Source organism: Parus major, chromosome 1A (assembly GCF_001522545.3).
Source record: "Parus major isolate Abel chromosome 1A, Parus_major1.1, whole genome shotgun sequence".
Taxonomy (NCBI): Eukaryota; Metazoa; Chordata; class Aves; order Passeriformes; family Paridae; genus Parus; species Parus major.
In genome coordinates, this window is record NC_031773.1 from 45,829,176 (window position 1) to 45,849,539 (window position 20,364).

At 48.2% G+C, this 20,364-nt stretch overlaps 1 protein-coding gene across 2 annotated transcripts; it reads left to right on the plus strand.

The window, feature by feature from the left end:
* Window positions 1–3,861: 3,861 nt before the first annotated feature.
* Window positions 3,862–11,266, plus strand: LOC107204098 (retinoic acid-induced protein 3-like). Of its 2 annotated transcripts, XM_033514681.1 has the most exons (5): window positions 3,862–4,811; window positions 6,446–6,696; window positions 7,259–8,214; window positions 9,182–9,225; window positions 9,917–11,266. In XM_033514681.1, exons 3-5 carry the CDS (start codon window positions 7,290–7,292, stop codon window positions 10,007–10,009), a joined length of 1,062 nt encoding a protein of 353 aa, XP_033370572.1. In that variant the 5' UTR covers window positions 3,862–4,811; window positions 6,446–6,696; window positions 7,259–7,289; the 3' UTR covers window positions 10,010–11,266. The 2 variants fall into 2 exon arrangements, with proteins under 2 accessions (XP_033370572.1, XP_015482399.1); XM_015626913.3 differs by lacking the exon at window positions 6,446–6,696 and having other exon boundaries at window positions 3,868–4,811.
* Window positions 11,267–20,364: the final 9,098 nt, after the last annotated feature.

Genomic DNA, 20,364 nt, shown 5'->3' on the forward strand with positions numbered 1-20,364 from the left:
TCTACAGGAATGGCTTGGTTGTCATGAGTGAAATGTTAACAGCATACTGTTGAAAGTCCTAAAGGAGGTGACAAATTAACTATTTTTTAAAATTTGTTCACGGCTTTAAAAAGCACCGGTTTTGTTGTATGAAAAGGCTCTTCCTGGCAAAAGCGATCACAGTCACAGTTTCAGCAGTTCTCCACTTATTTCTGCCCATTCTTGCTTCAGCTTCCACATCTGTGGAGTATGAAAGACTGTGATACCTGTCCCCATGGAACAGGAGCAAGTCCAAGGCATCAATTCAGCACAGGTTCAGCAGGTATTCCAGAAGCTACCCCCTGGCCCTGGGTCTCCAGGTACCAGGCTGTTCACACCTGGGATTGCATGCAGAAGTGATCCTGTTTGCAGCATTGCAGGGCATCATGTTCCTAGTGGAGGACCAGGCAGTCTGTTTCCATAAGCAAGTTCTTCTCACCAATTAGGAATGCTGTAGCAGTTAATTCACAGGTTTGAAAGTTTCTGTTTATAGGATATACTCAATAACATTGATTTCAATACTTCAATAAGTCTCCTTGTCTTTTTAAAATATTTTTAAAATTTAATACATTTTTTAAATTTATTAAAATTGTCATTTTAATAAATCTCTGACTTTCCAAGTAAATGAAAGCCCTGTACCAGGAATTAGGGCATTTAGGAGCCAGGAAGAGAAAGAGGTTGACCAAAACCTGCTCATTTAAAGAAGGGGAACCTCTTTCAGAGGAGACAGCAATCAGCACAGAAAGCAAAGCATTGTTACATACCAGAAATGTTGATATTTTTCCTGAGACTGAAAATGGCAGGGAGCACAGCATGCAATTTGGAGGAACTGATAGCTGCAGAGACAAGTAAAGGCTCTGAAGGATGACAGAATTGTTTCTTTTGCGATTATTTTAGATAATATTTAGTTTTTGGTGTAACACTCTGCATTTCCAAAGGAAAACTGTTCAACACTTAGGGTCTTATAGTTTTTGGTAATCCTTGGATACATGCTTTCAAAGCCAGAATATGAGGGATTCAAGGACAGGACACCCAGGAGAAAGTCCAGTATTATGAAAGATCCCACATGTCCCTTTCCAGAAATGAAACCCCTTCCCTTGTCTTCTCTCCTGTCTAAGGCAATGGTGTCCTGAACTGGCTGGCGAGGACCCATCATCTCTGTGCCAGGCTCTTTCCAAGAGTGGTTATACCTGAACTGATTTAAAGATGAAGAAAATGGATGGAGCAGGATGGGGTGGAGCTTGCTGTAATGTTAGCTCAGGATGACTGTGATAAGTACTGGCAGGGGGATGTTTTTCAGGGAGCAAGGCTGCTCTTATGTTATTAAGCTATCTGTTGTGCACAGGTAGCTAAGCAGAAGGAATGACACAAGCCTATTCACAATGCAGCCAGTATCACCAGTCAAACACAAACATGTTATTTAGACACATTCCAGAGTGCAATGCACCATCTCTCCCCGGGCATCTGCTTGCCTTATTACTTGTCTTAATAAAAGATACTGTCTCAGTCCCTGCACCTCCCAGACATGCCTCCTTCCCCGTGCCTGGCTGGGCTGAGGGGGCTGCAGCATTCTGCCATTTGCTGTGACACTGAAGCCAGTGGAGAAGGGCTGGTCCAGGGCACTGGGCACCACGGGGCACTCCCACCCCACAGCAGGGAGCAGAGTTAGGCAATGCCAGCAGCAAGAAGGGGCAGGGAGCAGAGCTGAGTCAGAGGGAGAGCCCAGCCCTCATCCTGCTGCCTGAGAACTGGGAGTTGTGGGTCAGACCCTGCTGCTGTCCCTGACTCTCCTTGTCAACCAGTCACTATCCCTCCTACTACCAGCAGCCAGCTTGCTTGTCCAGGGCTGCAATATGGCCAAAGCAAACAGTGTTGCCACCAACAACCTCACACCTAAAGGAATTCCAACATTACCAGCATTTTGTGTTCAAATAATTTTGGAAATTTGCTATGCAATTCAGCTGTCAAGTGTAAAGATCTGTATCATTCTCCTGTCTCCACCTCTCTTGGAAAGAAACGGGTACTTCTCAGGTGTGATTTAGCTTGTCTTGAAGCAGATCAACTGCAACTACCCTGGAAGTGCCCCTTTCTCTCCACCAACTATAGTGACTCCACATGACTGCCTCCAATGAAGAAGTCTGCTCTGTAGACACCTAGGAGTTAATTGGATTGTCCATACACTGCTGCCTAGGGTCATTTGGGATTTTCTGTGTTATTTAGCATGAATGCTCCAGAGGGATTGATTTCCACTGCTCTTGTACCTCATATGCCATCCCTATAGTGTTCACTGAGTAACAGGTAACAGAGCTACAGCACCTCCAATTAACTATTTATCTATGCCGGTATACCAGAATTAAGTCCTTACAGTGGAAGAGGTACCTACACATAAACTGGGCATCTCTACTCTGGAATAGCCACAGAGATGGAGCACTCAGTCCATTTGCTCTTACAAAGGTAATTTGAGATTCCAGGGATCAAATCCCAGGAAACTATTTGATCCAAAACATCTGCACAGGACTGCCAGATCTGAGAGAGGAGGTATGGGAAATTCATGGGTTCCTGCAGTGGTCATTGGAGGTTGAGCAGGAGACACTGGGGCATCTCAAATGACACTATTCTAGTGTGCAAGCAACTAAAGTGAGGCCCCAGGCAATCCAGGCAACCACACCTGGGAGCATTTCAGTGTACACAGAAATAGGCACCTGCACCCAATCAGCTGGGACAGTCCTTCTGACCTTATGGCTGTTTGGGAGCTGAGACACTCAGTTCACATTTAGGTAATAACCATCAGACATCTAAATTTAGGTGCCTTTATCTGCAGGTTACATCCCATCCCTAAAGCGAGGTGACAGCCATCTCACCTTCCTGGTGTGATCACCAGGTTTGGACTGGCACATGTAGACCAGTGGTGCCTCTCCACCTTCCTTGGCACAGCATGAGAGCCATGGACACCACGTCTCACTACAGTGAGTCAGCAGCCCTCAGGCTCCTAAATCACTTGGGATTGTTTTTAAATGTAGTCCCATTAGCCTTCTGAAAGTACAGGTTATGTTTGATGAGTGACTCTCATGGATTTCTCAGGCATTCTGAGAAATGTCTGTGTTACTTATATCTTTTCTTCTTTTTTTTTCCACTGAAATGATTTGGCATGGTCTATTCCATGAGGTTTTGAGTGTCTGTGTAAATGTAGGGAAGTAGCTGGCAGTCCATAATGTGCTCTGACAAGATGCAGTGACCAGTGACCTTTGAAAGCTCCTTGGGATGCTTTACTAAGACAAGCTGGGTCCCACTGAGATGTTGCTAAGCTCCTCTCCACCACTACTAATTTTCTCTTCTCATTTTTCATTAGCCCAGGACCTGCTTTAAAGTTTAGATTAGTTTCATGGAGAGGGGCTGTCCTTTCCTAAGAAGCCTCAGGATTTTACACTGAAATAAAAGTAGGAAGGAATGAAGTAGTGTCTTAGGGCTCAGCATGGCCCACCCCACAGTGACTGCACTGAGTGTTGCCTTTCACTGGATGAGCCACTCATCCCTGCAGGTCCTCATGTACTTCTGTGGGGCATGGAAGAGAGGACTCCCTCGTATGAGTTTTGTGGCAATCTCCACAGGTGAGATTCAGGAAGGATCAGCACACAGAAATAAGCCAGAAGCCCTAAAACAAACAAAACTAACAAGCAGATGAGACACCTGTGGGCACTTAGACCTCAGCACAGGCATACGCAGCTGCTCTACCCCCACCCCTGGTTTTGGGAAGAAGCACAAACTTCATGAGGCGAGGGGGATTTTTAGGTTTGGGGTTGTGTGTAGGGACTGAGCGCTTCATGTGGATAGGTCTCGATGTCTAATTCCTTAATCAGGATAATGAAATACTCCCAGTGAGTAATATTTAAAATAACAAATGAAGTCATGAACACATTGGATATACGCGAGGATTTAGATGGGGTTGTGCTGATAGGTGTGTCTGGCCAGAGGCATAAAATGTAGAGCAAGGGGGAATTTGTCATTGCCTTTGCTCAATTAATCGTTTGGGCCAGCAATTTGGACAAAGTGACTCAGTGCTCGCGAGCAGGCAGAAGCGAGCCTTCGGAAAGCAAGGCTGCTCTGAGCGAGACAAAGAAAGCTGTCCCTTTCAGGAAAGAAGCCGCTGGCTCTCACTGGCACGGGTGGAAGAGTGGCACAAGCAGAGCAGACGCAGCACCCATCGAGAGCCCCGAGGAAACAAAACCATCTCTGGCTCCGGGCTTGCTCTGGCCACCTCGGGCCGGTTCTCACACCACAGCCTCCTCGTCGCCTACTCAGCCAGCAGATTACCTGGCGAGAAAGCAGGCAAAGAGACAAAAGGCTGGGAGCAGGGAGGGGACGCACGGCTATTCATAGTGGCGGTCCCCACCCTGGGGTGCCAGGAGTCAGCCAGGGGAGCAGCTTATCGGGTGTCCTTATCGGGTGCCCGAGTGAGCAGCGCTCGGCGCGGGCCCAGGGCTCCATCTCCACCCCGGCTCAGGGGTGAGTGCCCCGCTGACGTCAGGAGCCCTTACTTCATTTCCTGGCACAGGGGCCCAATTTTCACAGCCGTGTCCTGTGGGAGAGGAGAGGAGAGGCGGTGGAACTGGAATAGGCGTGCTCAGCCCCACCTCCTCAGCCCTCCAGCTGTTAAAGCTCCCAAGGAGGGCGAGCGCGGAGCTGCTGCTCGGCCGGGCTTGCGGCAGCGGAGGCGCCCGGCTCCTGGTGTGCTGGAAAAGTGCCGCTCCTAGACGGAGCCTCCCCGCCGCCTTCAGCAGGCGGCACCCAGAAAGGTAATTGGAGGCAATGGTTTACGGGAGCCAGGGTGGGCCTGCCTCCTGCGGCTGGGTTGGGATGGCGTGCAGGACCATGGTTTGAGGGCGGCGAGCAGGGGCAGGGGATGGCACGGTGAACTGGGAGTGCCTTCTGCCCTTGAGTCTGAGACGGGATTGCCAGCTGGAGCTGGGGAGACGCTCCGGGGAAACCATTTGAAGTTTGGGGGTGAATGGCTGTATTTTATGTACAAATATCAGTGGGGTCAAGGTGGAGGGAGAAGAGTCCTCGCTGAAGCGAGAGCTATGATTTGAGGTGTGCTGTATCAGCTACCACAGCACAGGCTCCCTCGCTCAGATTGCAGAGCCCCTTGGAATTCCTAGACAGTGCTGTAGGTGCTGGATGAGCAGACTCAGCTTTTGGGGAGCCACATTCACCCACGAGACAGGGTGGATGCTCTTTGTGCCTCATCAGTCTCACAGGACATCTGCCCTGGGAAAAAAGTGAATGCAGTAAAAATGGTTGTAAGTGGCCCAGTTCTCCAAGTTGGGAAGGTTATTTCCATCCCAGTTGTTCCTGTGGCTGTGGTGGCTGGCTGTGGCAAGCACCGCTTGCAGTCAGGACCCAAAGCTATGGGTGTGCTCCGTGCTGCCATGAGGTCACTCACGCTGGTCTCTGGGCTCTCCACGTGCCTCAACAGCGAGCATCAGTCTGTATCTGCCAGAGCTGTGAACACATAAGCTAGTCTAATCAACAGTAAGTGTCCCTGGATAAAATTTTAGAATTTTCTCTCTAGATTTTCAGAAATGTTCATTATTTATTACTCGTAATTGTCCAGATAATCCAACTGTCTGTTCAAGAGATCATTAATCTCCAGAATTTTGTGTATATTGGTTGTGGAAACTCCTTCGTGTGTTGTTACCCACTTATTCCATTCTCTCCATGGGAGTTCAAAGTTCCTGCATATTTGAATAATTTGCATTTTATTGTAGCCAGCCTTTTGAAGAGCTGCACATCTTTTACACAGTGAGGGTAGAAGTTGGAAAAATATTTCCCCAACTCAATTATAAGTAGGTCCATTGAAGCATATGGGGCTGAGAGTGAGTCAGTGATGTTTTCACCCTTTGTTCATCCCTTGGTTAGATCAACTGCCATTTAGTAAAAACACAATCTGCACTCACTAAAATCTGCTGGAAGGGTTTGAGAACCAACTTCATAAGTTCAGTATGTTGTTCTGGAGCAGGAAAATCAAGGCAAATGGCATAGTGAGCACCGAAGCCTAAATTTTGCAAGGTTAATTTTTTCTTTACCTATTAGAAAGCCCCTGGTTTTCCAGTGTGGGTCACCATTAAGGACAGGTTTGCTCATGTTTCATTGTGACATTGCATCTAAACTCCTCTTCTGATAGATCTTAGAGACTTAAGCCTAACTGAGGAATTTAGTATTTAGAAATCAGTACCTGGCCCCTGGGGTCGAAACTCTCTGGGTGCCTGCATAATGGGCCATGATGTGCCAAAGGCCCCCCACCGTGCTGCCTGAACAGCCCACTTAATCTTTCTTATCCCCTGGGAGACAGGCTTGCTCAGACAGCACTGAAATCCTTATGATGAGACAGCAGGAATGTGTTAGAGACCTTGACATCATTGGCTTGCAGACTCCTCACGAAGAAACTCGGTGGTTACTTCTCACACGATGAACAGCATTGGCTCTGACATGTCAGGCCTCCAGTCAGTGCAAGGCAGTATCCTGGGAGGAGGCCGAGCTCTTTGAGACACTCCTTATTGCTACGCTGCTGTGAAGAAGGAGGAATATGAGTTCGGGGCTAGTGGTTGGTGGCCTGTATTTGCTGTTGAATTTGGAGTGAGAAGGGCTGTGCTGGAGGCATCCGGGTTAGTTATCCGCAAGGTAAAAGGTGTTAAAGTTACCCCTTCGTTCATAACAGTGAAAAAAGCCAAAAGTGCTTAAGAGGATGTAAAAGGGGGGAAATTAATGTAAAAGAGAACAAGTTTCCTGTGCTGCATTGTTCATCTCTGAATCTCCTTGGTACAAAGTACTGATGTTGTTTGAACTGGTCAGAACAGTGTAAGCTGTTATGACTAACAGCTGCTCTTGTATCACAGAAGTGACAGGGCAGCTCAGTCTCTGCACTGCAGGGCACCAAGCAAGTGCCTGCTGCAGCACCTCACCTTCTCCCTGCTCCCCACACTTGTAAAACATTGCACAACATCAGGCACAGTGCAGAGGACATGCAAGGTGAATTACCTCCTCCTGAGGAGCTTGGCTTGCCCTTGATGGAGAGCCGGTGCCAAACTATGAGGTGTCTGTGCTCCCATTGCCCCGTGTCCTTAGCACTGTGGTGCCCTTGTCCAGTGAGGTGGGGATGGATGCCTGTCCTGCCTCTCCTTCCCCACTGTTGACAGTGCCCAGATGGTTGACTTGACAGCCTGTGTTTTCTCTTTTTCTACAGCTTTGGAGAGGTTGTTCAAGAAGGCGAGAAGATGACAACGTCACCTCCCCCAGGCTGCGGCAGCATCGGTGCTGACTACCACCTGCTCTGTGACACAGAGAAGGCCTGGGGGATTGTCCTGGAGTCGCTGGCTGCAGCAGGCATCCTCATCACCATTTTCCTCATCTGCTCGCTCTTCTTCCTCATCTGCAAAGTCCAAGACAACAGCAAGCGGCACATGATCTCCGTCTATTTTTTCTTTCTTTTAGGCACACTCGGCGTTTTTGGTCTCACTTTTGCCTTCATCATTAAACTCAATGACAAGACTCGTCCCACTCGCTTCTTCCTATTTGGAGTCATCTTTGCTCTCTGCTTCTCGTGCCTCCTCACCCACGCCTGCAACCTCAACAAACTAGTGAGAGGAAGAAAGCCCTTCTCCTGGCGGGTGCTGCTGCTCTTCATTGTTTCCTTTGCCCTGGTACAAGTTGTGATCAGCATTGAGTACTTAGTCACCATGTTAGTAAACCAGAGAGAGGAATTCCTGAATATGTCTCGGGAGAGTACCAACAAGGACTTTGTCATGCTTCTGATCTACGTGCTCTTCCTGATGGCTCTGACCTTCTTGGTTTCCATGTTCACGTTCTGTGGGTCATATAAAAGCTGGAAGAGGCACGGGGCGCACATCTTTGTCACTGTCCTGTTCTCCATTGCCATCTGGATAGTGTGGATCACCATGCTCATAAAAGGCAACACGGTTTTAGGCAAAAAAATGTGGGATGATCCTGTTGTAGCCATTGCTCTGGTGTCCAATGGCTGGATTTTCCTGATAATGTATATTGTCCCCGAAATTTGTTTCCTCACTGCTCCTCTGAAGCTGGAGGACTACCCTCCAGAAAATGACTTTTGCCAGCCCAGGTTCATAAAGCAGGCAACTGGAGTGGACAACCGTGCCTACACCCAGGATGAAATTGTGCAAGGTATGGTGAAGGGAATGACTCCACTGTCCCCCCACTCATGACCTATAAAAGAGGTGGGAGAAACAAGAAAATATTTGAAGATGATAGATAAATTAGAGGCTAGGAAAAAGTTTGAGACTGATGAAACTTTGGAAATGCATATGAAAATTAATCTCCAGACATGAGAGAAATGAGTGAGGACCAATGCAAAAGCTAAAGATGTGTAGGAGGAGTGACTGAGTAGGAGACTTGCTGCATGTCAGGGCTGAAATATATTTCTCTATGACCCTGCTATGTCTGGCAAGTAAGTCCATGTTAAAAATTAGGAGGGTTTTTTTGTCTCTTAGTGATGCATCAACTCTTCAGGCCTATCTAGGTTATACCTTGGTGGTTATTTATTCTGATCAGGTTCCCATATCCATGTAAGAATGAATCCATAATCTGGAAAGGAGGCAAGGAGGTGTTGCTTTCCTGTATGAGTCTTTTGCCTACTTGGACAAAGCAGCATGTTTTATCAGTTGAGGTTTCCCAAACCTGTGGGTAGGAGATGTGATTCCTCTGGCTGTGGATTTGCTACTGGTATCACATTCGTCACCTGGAGTCAGGCCCCCAGCTTTGTGAAAGAATAGCCAAGAAAGGCTGTGCTCTCCAGGGAATACCATGAAGGTGGTCTTGTGCATACAAGTGGGAGGGATTTGGCTGGTGGTGGTGACAGTAGCTGTGAGGCAACAGGAGGTGTCTAAACTCCAAGGCCACTTGTGTCCTGTTATTTGCAATACCATTCATTCCTGCTTTCAGAAGGAAGTATTTAATGGCCTCCACCTTCGGATTTTAGCCCATTCCTGCCTGCACATTGCACAGTTAAACCAGTCTTAAAGCAGTTGCTCATGTAGCCACAGACCCTCTGAGTCTCCCTTGATGTGGTGTTTCCAAGCTACTGTGTAATGCTAATGCACTAACTTTCCCCTGATTTTGTCTTTTGACACAGGAGACCTCAACTACTCCCCGTACGCTTCTCACTTTCAGATGAAGGTAAGTTCATGCCACCCATTTCACCACATGCAGGCTATAGGCTATTGTTCCGCTGCTGAAAGGAAGGGAGGGAGAAGGGGAAAAGACAGATGGACCTAGAGCTGCCTCTGTGAAGGCAGGCCCGTGCTTTTCATGGAGCCAAGTGATTCTGTGGCATGTTCGTGGAGGTGCCTGTGGCTGGGAGGAGGGCAAGAGCTATAACATGTCCAGGGATATGGGAAGGCAAGAGGGGCCCACGGTAAAGAGGTTGTGGTTTTCAGTACTTTGGGATTTGGTACCACCAAGTCCTCTATTTGAGCACAGTTCCTACAGTAGACTGTGCCCTTTCCTCAGGAGACTGTGCTTATTTCCTCAGCCTGTGCCCTGAGTGTGTTCCCACCAGCAGACACTGGAAGTTACAGTGCAGATCCAGAGCAGGCAGTCTGCATGTCCACCTGTCCACTCACCAGTCCTCCTCCAGACCACAGCATAGCCAGGTCCAGTAGCTCACATCATGCTCCCACATGTCCTCTGCTGACATGTGTCCATCACTTATTTGTTCAGCCAGGATCTTCTTCCATAGCCTTATTGGTCACATTCTCAGGAAACCTTCAGCTCTGTTTCTCCCTTCCTTCCTTTGTTTTCTTCGTAAGCCTTGTTTTATAACTTCTGTCCAGTTTTCAAAGGTAAACTTTGTGTGTTTCCTTTTCAGGCCATTGAACCCCAGAATGATTTCTCCATCCCTCGCCCCAAGGCCCGGACAAGCCCTTACCATGACTACACTGGTGGGAAAAGCCCCATGTAGCAGCTCCACAGTGAGCAGAGACTAAGTGTCCCTCAGCAGAGGCATGGGGCCATGTGGTGACAAGTGAGATGATCCTGCAGAAGAGTCAACCCACACCAGCAAAAAGGGAGAGAGATCCTCTTTCCCCCACACAGGCACCTTTTTAGCTCCCTGTTATTCTTCAAACATAGCTTTCAGACACAGCCCTGGCCATCCTATCCCTGCTCACTCTGTCTCCGTGGAATGAAGCTCCTCTCTTCTGATGGACGAGCATCCTGGCCTGTTTTCAGCAGGAATGCTGGAGAAGCAGGGAGATCATCAGCTGGGTCTGTGACTGGCTTTGCCCCAGACAGGACTTGCTTTAATCAGCTCATGGGGATGCCTGCATCCCCCATGTGATGGGAGAAGAGGAAGGACCAGGAGCATCAGCCCTACACATTCCTTCCTCCTGCCCACCCGCAAAGACATCTCAGGTACTACTGAGGACATTTTATCTATCCACTGTTATTTTGTGCTCACTCCCAGCCCTGCCTGGCTGTCCTCCAGAGATCAGTGGAGAAGAGACAGAGAGAGAGAGAAAGCATTCCTTTTTTTCATCTTCATATTTGCTTCCAGCACCTTCTTCATCATCTAGGGACCATGCTGGAGATGGGGAAGAAAACTTAAAAGACATAAACCCATCTACACCAATTTACCCTGACAATCCATGTTCTAACAGCTTTCTTTCCAGCTCTGCCTTCTACCCTTGTGCCCCAGCTGAGCTCCCCAAGATGCCTGCCCCCCTGCAAACTCTGCCTCCATACCCTGGCCACTCCAGGCTGGGATCCCCAAAGACAAAGACTCTTCCACGTGGCTCCTTGCAACACCCTGGTAGGATATAATCCTGTGAGCCCTGGGTTTTGGCCTCTTCCTGAGCATGTCTGTGACATTAGAACAAACATTTCCCAAGCAGCCAGGTTGCAGAGGGCAGACCCTCTTCCTCCCAGGCATGAGTGAGCAAAAGTGTGTGTGTGTGTGTGTGTGTGTGTGTGTGTGTGTGTGTGTGTGGTGTGTGGACTGCACCCTGTTGATGAGCAATGAGTCTGCAGAGCTGAATCATTCTGTAACCTGCTTTGCATTTGATAAATGGCTTTCCATGGTATTTCATGTGTAACTACAGAGAGCTCTCCAAGTGGGTGTGTGTGGTACACTGGCGTCTGACACAGCTTTATATTTATTTAGTACTTTGTATATGGACTGTTTAATTAATAAAACTCCAAACTGCCTGACTACGAGAAACTGGTGTTCTTCCTTGGGAATGTGATTCCTGTGATGGCTGTTGGGGTGACAATAGCTCTCCATGGGTTGGAGTGGGCCACCTGGGAGGTTGCACTTGGGGAAGAATGGCAGAGAGATGCTTCTTTGAAGCTGTAATTGTGGAGCAAAGATCAGCTGCTTGAGGGTGCAGAAGGAGGGTGAGTAGCTTCTTTTTTGAATAAAGACAATTCAATGTTAGGAGTGCTTAAGAAATGAGGAAATACAAATCCAAGCCACAGCAAGCAAATGCCAGAGGAAAGATGTGGACTCTTCATCACTGTACATGCCTGTACCTGCTGTGTCAATACTTCTGTATTTCTTCACTTGTCTCTTGTTGGGTACTTGCATGATCAAGAATAGGAAAGGTGCTTGTGGGTATGTAATTCAGTTTGTAAAAAGATGTCTTTCTGATGTTCTGAATTCATGTAATATTTTTATTTGAAAGTAGGAACAATATCAAAGCAAAATCATATCAATGAAGATGGTGATGATAATTTTTAAAGTTCCTGCTAGTATGAGGCTATGATTTCCCTTTTTAGGGGATACTCTCCCATGAGATTCTACATGGTGTGTTATGATACCACATACCCTTATGATCTTGGCAAGTAAACCTGTTCCTCAGGCACAGTGTTGTCCAGAATCAGGCAGCCTGCATCTTCCCCACTCTGCCTGCCAGCACTGAAGGGCAACACAAGGATACCCGAGGCTTCTGAATCCCTTGGCATGAGAAAGATCCCTCCTAAGGATTGATTTTGAAATGCATCACAGGATAACTTCCCTTTTTCTAGTAAAATTGAGGTGGAAATTATGCTAACCATCCCTCCTCTTCTCCCTTCCACCTGTACAGTCCACAGCTGTAATACAGAGAATGAGGGAGAAAACTCAAGGATACTGGTGTAACACTGGAGAGCAGGCTGGGAAAAGGGTTTGTAAAGCAACTCGTTGACTTGCAGACTGAAGGGAGGAAGGATATGCTGGAAAGAGTACCTAACTTTCAGGAAATGAACTTTTCAAGCAGATGTGGTGTCATTGATAACTACAGTATGTCCCAGGATGATTCAAAAATGTGTTGAAAGAGAGCCAGCACCTCTGCTTCAGTGGAGTCTGGTGGAGGAAAGGAACAGGCTAGCAGGAGAAACAGGAGTGAAGCGTGCTCTTATTGTGTATTTTCCATATCCCAGGCACTTACCAACTCCTTCACTAACTACCACAGACCAGAAAGTACCTCCCAATGTGCCTTGGCCCCAGAGGGTGGCAGAACTAGGAGGGATGAGACATCATATACACTCCCATTGATTCAGAGCATGGTGATTTTCTCGATTATTTGGTTGTTAGTGTGCGTGCTGCTTGTCAGAGAATGAAAATCTCCTTCCACGGATTTAGAGTGCCTTTTAGAGTAATTTTTTTTAAACCTCTGTAATGACACAAATACTAATCTGACCAGAGTTATTTTGCACTTGTTTGATATTAAGGCAGCTTTGTGTGAGAGCTCATTTAAATGCCAAAATAAATATGAGTTCCTGTGGAACTTGGCGCTGCTGGGTAAGGGGTGCTGCTGCACTGCAGGTTTCTCACACCTCAGGAAAGACTTTTGGAAAAGCAGCAATTTCCTCTCTCCTTATAATTGAGCTTAAACAAAACCAGCTGGCCACTTAGTCACACACATGTCCCAGGGAAATCCTGAAGTGGTGGGGCCAGACAGGACCCAAAAGGAACAAGTGAGTTGAGTGAGGCAGGATCCTCATGTTTTTTTTGATGAGAACCTGCTCTCTGGGAGGTCTGTAAACCCAGTAAGGCTCATCCCTGCCCTCTCTCCTGCACAGGGCTCCCTCGGTGGTGGTTGCAGGTGCTCTACCTTCAGAGCCCTCTGGTTTCCAGTCCCTCCTCTCCCTGTTCAGGGAGACCAGAGAGCCAGAAATGTACACATCAGAGAAGGCTTGGCACACAGCACACCTGGATTATGAAAGCAGCCAGGATTATCAGGAGGTAGGATAAACTGCTGAACTTTGGGTCAGGGGTGTCGTGGGAAAAGAACAAAGAAGGACAAAAAAGCTGTTTGGTCCCAGGACCTTCAGGGTCACCATCCCATGGCCTTGCCAGGGCTGTAGGGCTCCACGTGCCTGGCCAGGAGTGAGCATGGAGGGTGCAATAAACTCTTGGGGCACAGACTCAGGTCAGTGGTGACACAACTTGGAATGGGAGGAACCTTCCTGGGGTCACCTCCCTAAAGCTCCCTGCTGGTGCCAGTGCCACCATCCCTTAACAAGATTTTTCATTGAGAAGGATTCACCCTCTTCCTACAAGTCCTGTAGCCCTTGCTGTGGCACAGGGGTCATGAGGCCCTCTTCCTCAGCTGGGGCCACTTTCTCTAGGTTCACAGGGCCAGGTGATCACTTTAGTCACATCTGCTTCCCAGGGAACAGAATCACAGGGCCACAACTTGGTTGTGGCAACTTTTGGTCCAAGTGTGTGTGTTGCTCCTTTGCCAAAGGTGGCTGACTGTCCCATAGCAGGGCTGGCAGTACAGGTGGTGTGTCCAGTGCCCAATTATATCAGCCACCTTCTCCCATATAAACCTTACACAGTAGGTTTATTCACACTGGACCAGAACCAGAGGTAGCTGAGGAGGAGAAATGCCTCCTATTTTCCCAGCCCTGCCAGAGGCAAAGTGACCAGCTGGGAGCAGTCTCCTTCAATTACCCCTGGCAGCTGCACTGCAGCCTCAGAGCAGCACCTAGAGGGCAACAACACTGGGGAGCAAGAGAGCAATCCACCCACCCTACACTTCCACTTACACCCTGCTCTTACACACACACAGACACACACACACACACACACACACATTCCCCAAGAAGGGACTGATTTTGCAGCTTCTTAAAGACAAACATGAGGTCTAAAAGCCGCCAGCATGAAAGTCATGTGTGAGTAATATATGGGACACCTCTTGCTTTATTCTGCCCCAAGCAGAATATTCTGCTTCCTTTAAGCTCACAGAACATGCAGGGAGCTGGTGGTTCTGAGAAGCCACAAAGTTCTTGCTTGTTTCCAAGGAACCTTCATTTTTAGTAGGTTTAGCAGTACTACAGAGGTTTTGGTCAGATGGGACTTCTGGAGAGGTCCAGTTCAGCTTCTGCCCTGAACAATGCTCATCTCAAAGACCAGTTTGAGATAAGCTTTGAATGTCTCCAAAGGTAGAGATCACACAGCTTTTTGGGGTCCCTATACTGGTGTCTGACTGCTCTCATTGGATTATTTTTAAACCTGGGTCTAATCAGAATTTCCCTTCTTACAACTTCTCTGTCATCCTTTGACCTTTCACTGTGCACTTCTGAGAGAAGTCTGGTCCCATCTGCTCTATAGCACCCATTTAGTTAATAGACAAGAGCACTTGGATCCCCCTTAGCCTTTCCTCTGATGACTAAGCAGGTCCCTCAGCCTTTCCCCCAGTGACATGGTCCAAGCAGCTCCCTCAATGTCTCAATGCCAGACTTGTTCCCCTTGATCAAGCTCTGAGAGAGACTCAAACTGGACACAGTACTCCAGATAGAGCCTCCTGAGCACTAAATAAAAGGGAACACCAATGCCCTCACCTTGCTGACTTCACCCTTACTCAGAGAGCCTGGTATGTGGTTGGTGTACATTGCCGTAAGCGTGCCTCGCTGGACAATGCCTTCTGCAGACTCATTTTCCCCAGCACCAGCTACTCCCTTTGCCCTGGAGGAGCTTGTGTGGTTATAAATAGAGGGGACTGAACAGTCCTGAACTTCCCTCTGTAAGGTAGGTGGTTTTTGACAGAAGCCAGAAATAGCACCCAAGGCCACTGAGCTGAGGGCTGTAGTGGCAGCTGCGTCTCTTAGGAGGAAGCCCTGGAGAAGGAAACCCAAGAGCTTCTGCTCAAATTTGCCTGCTTTCTGGGGCTCTGAATGCAAAGTGCAGGTGTGCCTCAGCAGCAGCAGCAAGCCCAGCCCTTGAGTACCACCTGGCGTGTGTCACCGTGGCTGGGCTGGGGTTGCTGAGCAGCTGCAGGCAGCAGAGCTCTGGGGCACCCGGCCAAGGGACCCAGCTGCCTCTGCCCCAAGGCATCTCTGACACTGAGCACTGAGGGACTGTGGCCACCAGAGTGTCTGCTGGGGGTCCCTGCCCCGCTCCAGCCACCTTGGTTCCTTCGGGCCTGAGACACGTCTTGTCCCCTCTCCCTACCTGCAGCACACTCACCCTTCTGCACCCAGTACTTTTCTATTTAGGATTCTTTCCCTCCCTTAAAGTCAACATGTGCTGCCACATGCAGTTTCTAGGGAAACTGCTGTTTGCTTTGCTTTTGCTATGGTGACGAGTGAAGCACTCTGCTAGATGTGCCATTTTCTGCAAAGACTTTCTGAAGTGCCAGGCATGGAGCAGGAGCTGCCCTCCAGTCTGACCAGGCTGATTTTATCTGCCTCTATCTCCAGAGACAGCCAGGGTTCTGCCTGGCTGAGCGGTTTCTCCCATCAAACAGGCAACAGGTACATTTGAGGAGAAAGCAAAGGCTGTGGCTTACAAAATGGGGATCTTGTTCTCTAACTAATTAGTCCAGAACTGAAATAGAATGCTGTGTCTCCAACATATGTCACTGTCTGTTGTTTCGCTCTCAAAACAGTCTGCAGTGAGGATCAAATGCTTGAGTATAGGGAGATGCTGAACATTTTTGATGAGATCTCTAATCATGGACAGAAAAAGGAGCTCAATATCCTCTGGTACTGCTCCTTGCTCAGTGTTGTAAGGAACTAGGTTTTCCTGCAAATTGTCTCTTTACTGGTTTTGCCAGACTGAACAAACACACAGGAATCTCAGAAGTCAGGCACTGAGGTGCTTCTCAGTGTCACTTGATCATCCCAGGGCGCCCCTATAATCCAAAAAGCAGGCTGATCCTGTTCCTGCAGCCACTCAGTTTTTAGCAGTGCTGAACCACCCTCTCTCACTGGCTGTTTGCCACCTCCTCATCCCCTACCCCAGCCACCCGAGACTGCTGCCAAGAGCGAAATGAATGAGGCACGCAGCGTCCAAGAGCGATTCCAGCACCCACCCGGTACCCACGGCGCCCTCCAGAGCAGCGGGCCACGTCCCACCGCGCCAACTCCCGTAGGATTGAAAGCAACCCCCTCGAAAACAGCGAGGAGGCTGTGTTTAGGATTCTGGTTCCTCAAAGGAAGCGGAGGCAGCGCCGGGAGGGGCGGCGGCAGGATTTGGAGCCCGCGGGCGGCTCCTCCTGGCGTTCCGGCAGCGGCCGCCGGGCGGCGCCCTCGGCCCGCGGAGGGAGGCGCCGCTGCCGGCAGGGGAAAGGCGCGGGGCTCCGGGAAAGCGGCACGAACAGCCCCCTTCGGCACTGCCCTGGTGCTAAACTGCCAGCAGCACCGTCGTTCTTATTGTTGTTGTTATTGTTAGCAGCGACAATAACGTTATCTCATGGCCTGACACTGAACTTCGGTAAAATTTGCAATTTTGCCACCATGAAATGATTTCTTTGACTCAGCATGTCCCTTCATTATTACTATTATTATTATTAATAATAATAGTAATAATAATACAAAAAAAATAAATAAAGCAAGCAACTATAACTTTCCACCTGAAAAAAGAAAGCTTGTCCACTGTGATGTTCTGCTTGTGTTATGCAGCAGCACAGAGAGCTTGTCTCTGAACTCATTTTATTTTAGGCACAGTTTAGTTTGATTTCAACGAGCCTCTTCCTGACTGTCTGCACTTCAGCTGTTGGAGAGAAGTGGTTGCCTGCAGAGGCTGCTGCTGGTCTTTGGTGAGGTGTCTGTGGTCAAGGAAGATCAGCCAGCCCCCAGACCCTGCACTGCAGATCCCTGGCATTTCACAAGGCTGCAAGAGATGGGCAATTGCTGGGGTGGGCAGCAGTTGGGCATGCTCTGGCAGACTGACTGTCCAGGCAGAGTACGGGTCTCCAGCTCTGCTCCCCATTCTGTGCAGCCTCCCAGATGGAGGCCACCTGCTTCTGGGCTTGCCTAGGTGGGACTATGCCAGTCAGAAAGCCAGGAGACCCCCAGTGTCAGTCTGTGGTATCTGGCAACAACGTGGACAAATCTATTACACAAAGAAGAATCAGGTCTTTGTCCTTTCTCCTCCTCACCCATCACCACCATCACCACTATGTCCAGAGACTCTTGTGGCTCTCCTTTGTTACATGCAGACTTTTGGGTTAATATCAGCAAATGATTTGTGTGAGATGGGACATCAACAAGGCCAAGATTAAATGCCCAGCTCTTAAGCACAAGTCAGCTCAGAAGCAGATGCAAGGACGTGTGTGGTAAGCCAAGGTGTGATCAATTGTCCAGAGCACAGGCTGATGGAAGGACTGTGGGACAGTTGTAGTACTGCCCCAAATGACCTGAGAGCTGTGTGCTCTGTTTTTGCAGCACTGCAGTGCCACTGTCCCCCTCTCTGCTACCCTGCTCCTGTCCCAGGAGGATATTGGCTCTACTGCCTGCTGTGCTTTAGTCAACTCTCTGAAAGCCGAAAAAAACCTGTCCTGTGTGAAGATGCTGCCTTGAGAGGCTACCCAGAACGGAGGCTAGACAGTGTGAAAGGAATAAAGGAGGTATTTATTAAAAAGCCTTCAAATTATATACCTTGGGCACTACAAGAGCCTGGCTGAAGCTACACCCAAGATGGATGACCAGTCACAAGTTTTCACATTTCTGTAAGTTTTGGTCCATTACATATTGGGGTTAATTGTCCAATTAAAGCTTCAGGTTATGAAGTCACATCCTCCCAGATTACTCTCCTCAATTCCCTGTAGTTTGTACTTTTTAGGCCTGAAGCTGCAACAGTGTTCTTGGTTCTCAGGCTGGAAAAAGATTGTTTTGTCTAATTACACTGTCACTGAAGGGAACTTGCTAACATTTTATATGAAGGTCAGAGTTATATACCAATGCAGTACAGAATCTGGAAAATATGAAAGCCAAAACTTAAGGCATCAAGGATACAAAATCTGTTTCACCGTGACATCGGATCTTCCGCAGCCAGGCGGGGGCACTGCGGTATCTGCATCCACCGTGAGCGCACGGCTCCGTTCCTGCCGAGTTACCCAGAACGCGCCAAGATACACCATGAACCATTTTTAACCTGTTCAAAGCACTCGAGTGAGCTCACACCAGATAAGTAGTTCGTTTCTTGATGGTGATCACATTTTTCATCCGACGGCAGTGGCTCTAAAGCCAGATTTACCGAGGTGTCTAGCCCTGGTTCTAGCTACAAGTGCTTTTTTCCAAATCCTCAGACAAGTGGGGTGGGAGGAAGGGAAAGTCCTGTCTGCAAGTTTCATTATGAGTTTTGCACTTTTTAAAATATAATTTGTATTTATTGCCTATATTGTCAATACTCTCTAAAAGTGGAATCAGTTTTATGGAATGAGTGAGGAAACACTGAAAGAAGCTGCATGTTCCTTTACAGGACCGTCTCTCCCGATTTCTCTTTCACAGTGCACTCTTCAAATGTAGTCAGCTTTTGGGGCATGCTCTGCCTCCAACTGTGCATATAATGCTCACACTGAAATTAATAGAAGCCTGGTGATACATTTGAAGTGAGAACATTGGGGACAAGACTTTAGTTCTCACCTTAGAGACATCTATAGGTCTAAGTATGTAAGGAATCATTTTTATGGGTATATGTATCTTAGCATAATCCTAAGAAATAAAAAGAAAACCTCCATGAACTTGAAAACATATAAGGATTTTAAAAGCATGTCTTTGTGGCCTCCCTCTTACCAGAGATTTGTTACTGTGTTTAACCCCAGTCTCATCCCCAGCCCTGCTCTGGGGAGTGGGGTATTGCTTGTGTTTGATGGGATCAGCACAATACACGTGGACAAGGTGCTGGCCACCCATTTGCCCTGGTAACTTTAGATCTGCTATTCAGAAATTCTGCTGTCTTGTTTTTGATATGTCTTTTGAGTTGCTAAGAGTCCTTCAGAAAGTCTTCCACATGCTTATCCTTCCATCATGGTGGTGAGATGATATTTCCTACATTCAGGGCAGAAGGTGAACGTCAGATTTTTACCATGCTTAGGTGATTGCTTATCCACATGCCCAGATGAATTGCTCTGTGTCTTTCAGAAAAGAGTCAAACCTGGGCTGCTTCCAGGCAAGGACTCTAACTACAGGAAGTGGTGGAGTCACCATTCCTCAAAGTGTTTAAAAAACAAGTAGAGATGGAATTTAATGTTATGACTTAGTTGGTATGGTGGCATTCAATCAAAGGTTGGACTTGATGATCTCGGAGGTTGCTCCCACCAACATCTGGTTTACAGGACAGAGGGGACCTCAGAAGGACAGCTCTTCTGAGCAGCAGCCTTACTCAGAAGGGACACTATTATCAAATTAAAATCCCTTCCTGGAGGAGGATGTCCTCCCATCTGGCATTGCTTATCTGCTTAAATGGAAGTCTCTGTAGGAAGAAATAAGGAGGGTCAAAATACCTGTATGCTCTCAGGGCACAAAGGAAGGGGATGTTTGGTATAGGTCTTCAGACTCAGACTGTCCTCTTGTCCCTGGCACTCAATTGCAAACCAAGCACAGAAGCTCAGTTCAACCCACACTGGCAGCTGGACTTCAGGATCTCTGGACCCTCCACTCCAGCACTAATATTTGGCTTGTCCTGCCCTAGCAGCTACATGAAGCTGCAGTTTCCCAGAACAAGCTGCTTGCCTGCCACTTCTGCTGTGTAAAATCAGCCAGCAGCATCTTGCTGCAGAGATTTCAAAAGAGGGAGGAAGTCATGGGTTAGCGGCACTTGGTCAAGGGTTTTTCTGGCTGCAGCTATGCCTGGCTGAAGCTCCTGATCCTTGTCTCATGAGCTGGACCAGACTTGCAGTCATGAGCAGACCTCAGGGGGAATGAGAGCATCTCCCAGTCAGGCAGAATGACCTCCTGTCTCCCTGGGCAGAAAAGCTGAGATGCAGCTCCCTGCACCCAAACCATGCATCCTCTCATTACACCATGGCCTCCTCCTTAGTGTCCATCTGTCACCCTGGCCAAGAGGAGGAGAAAAGCAGAGTGGAATGTAATCCTGTCACGTTGTGC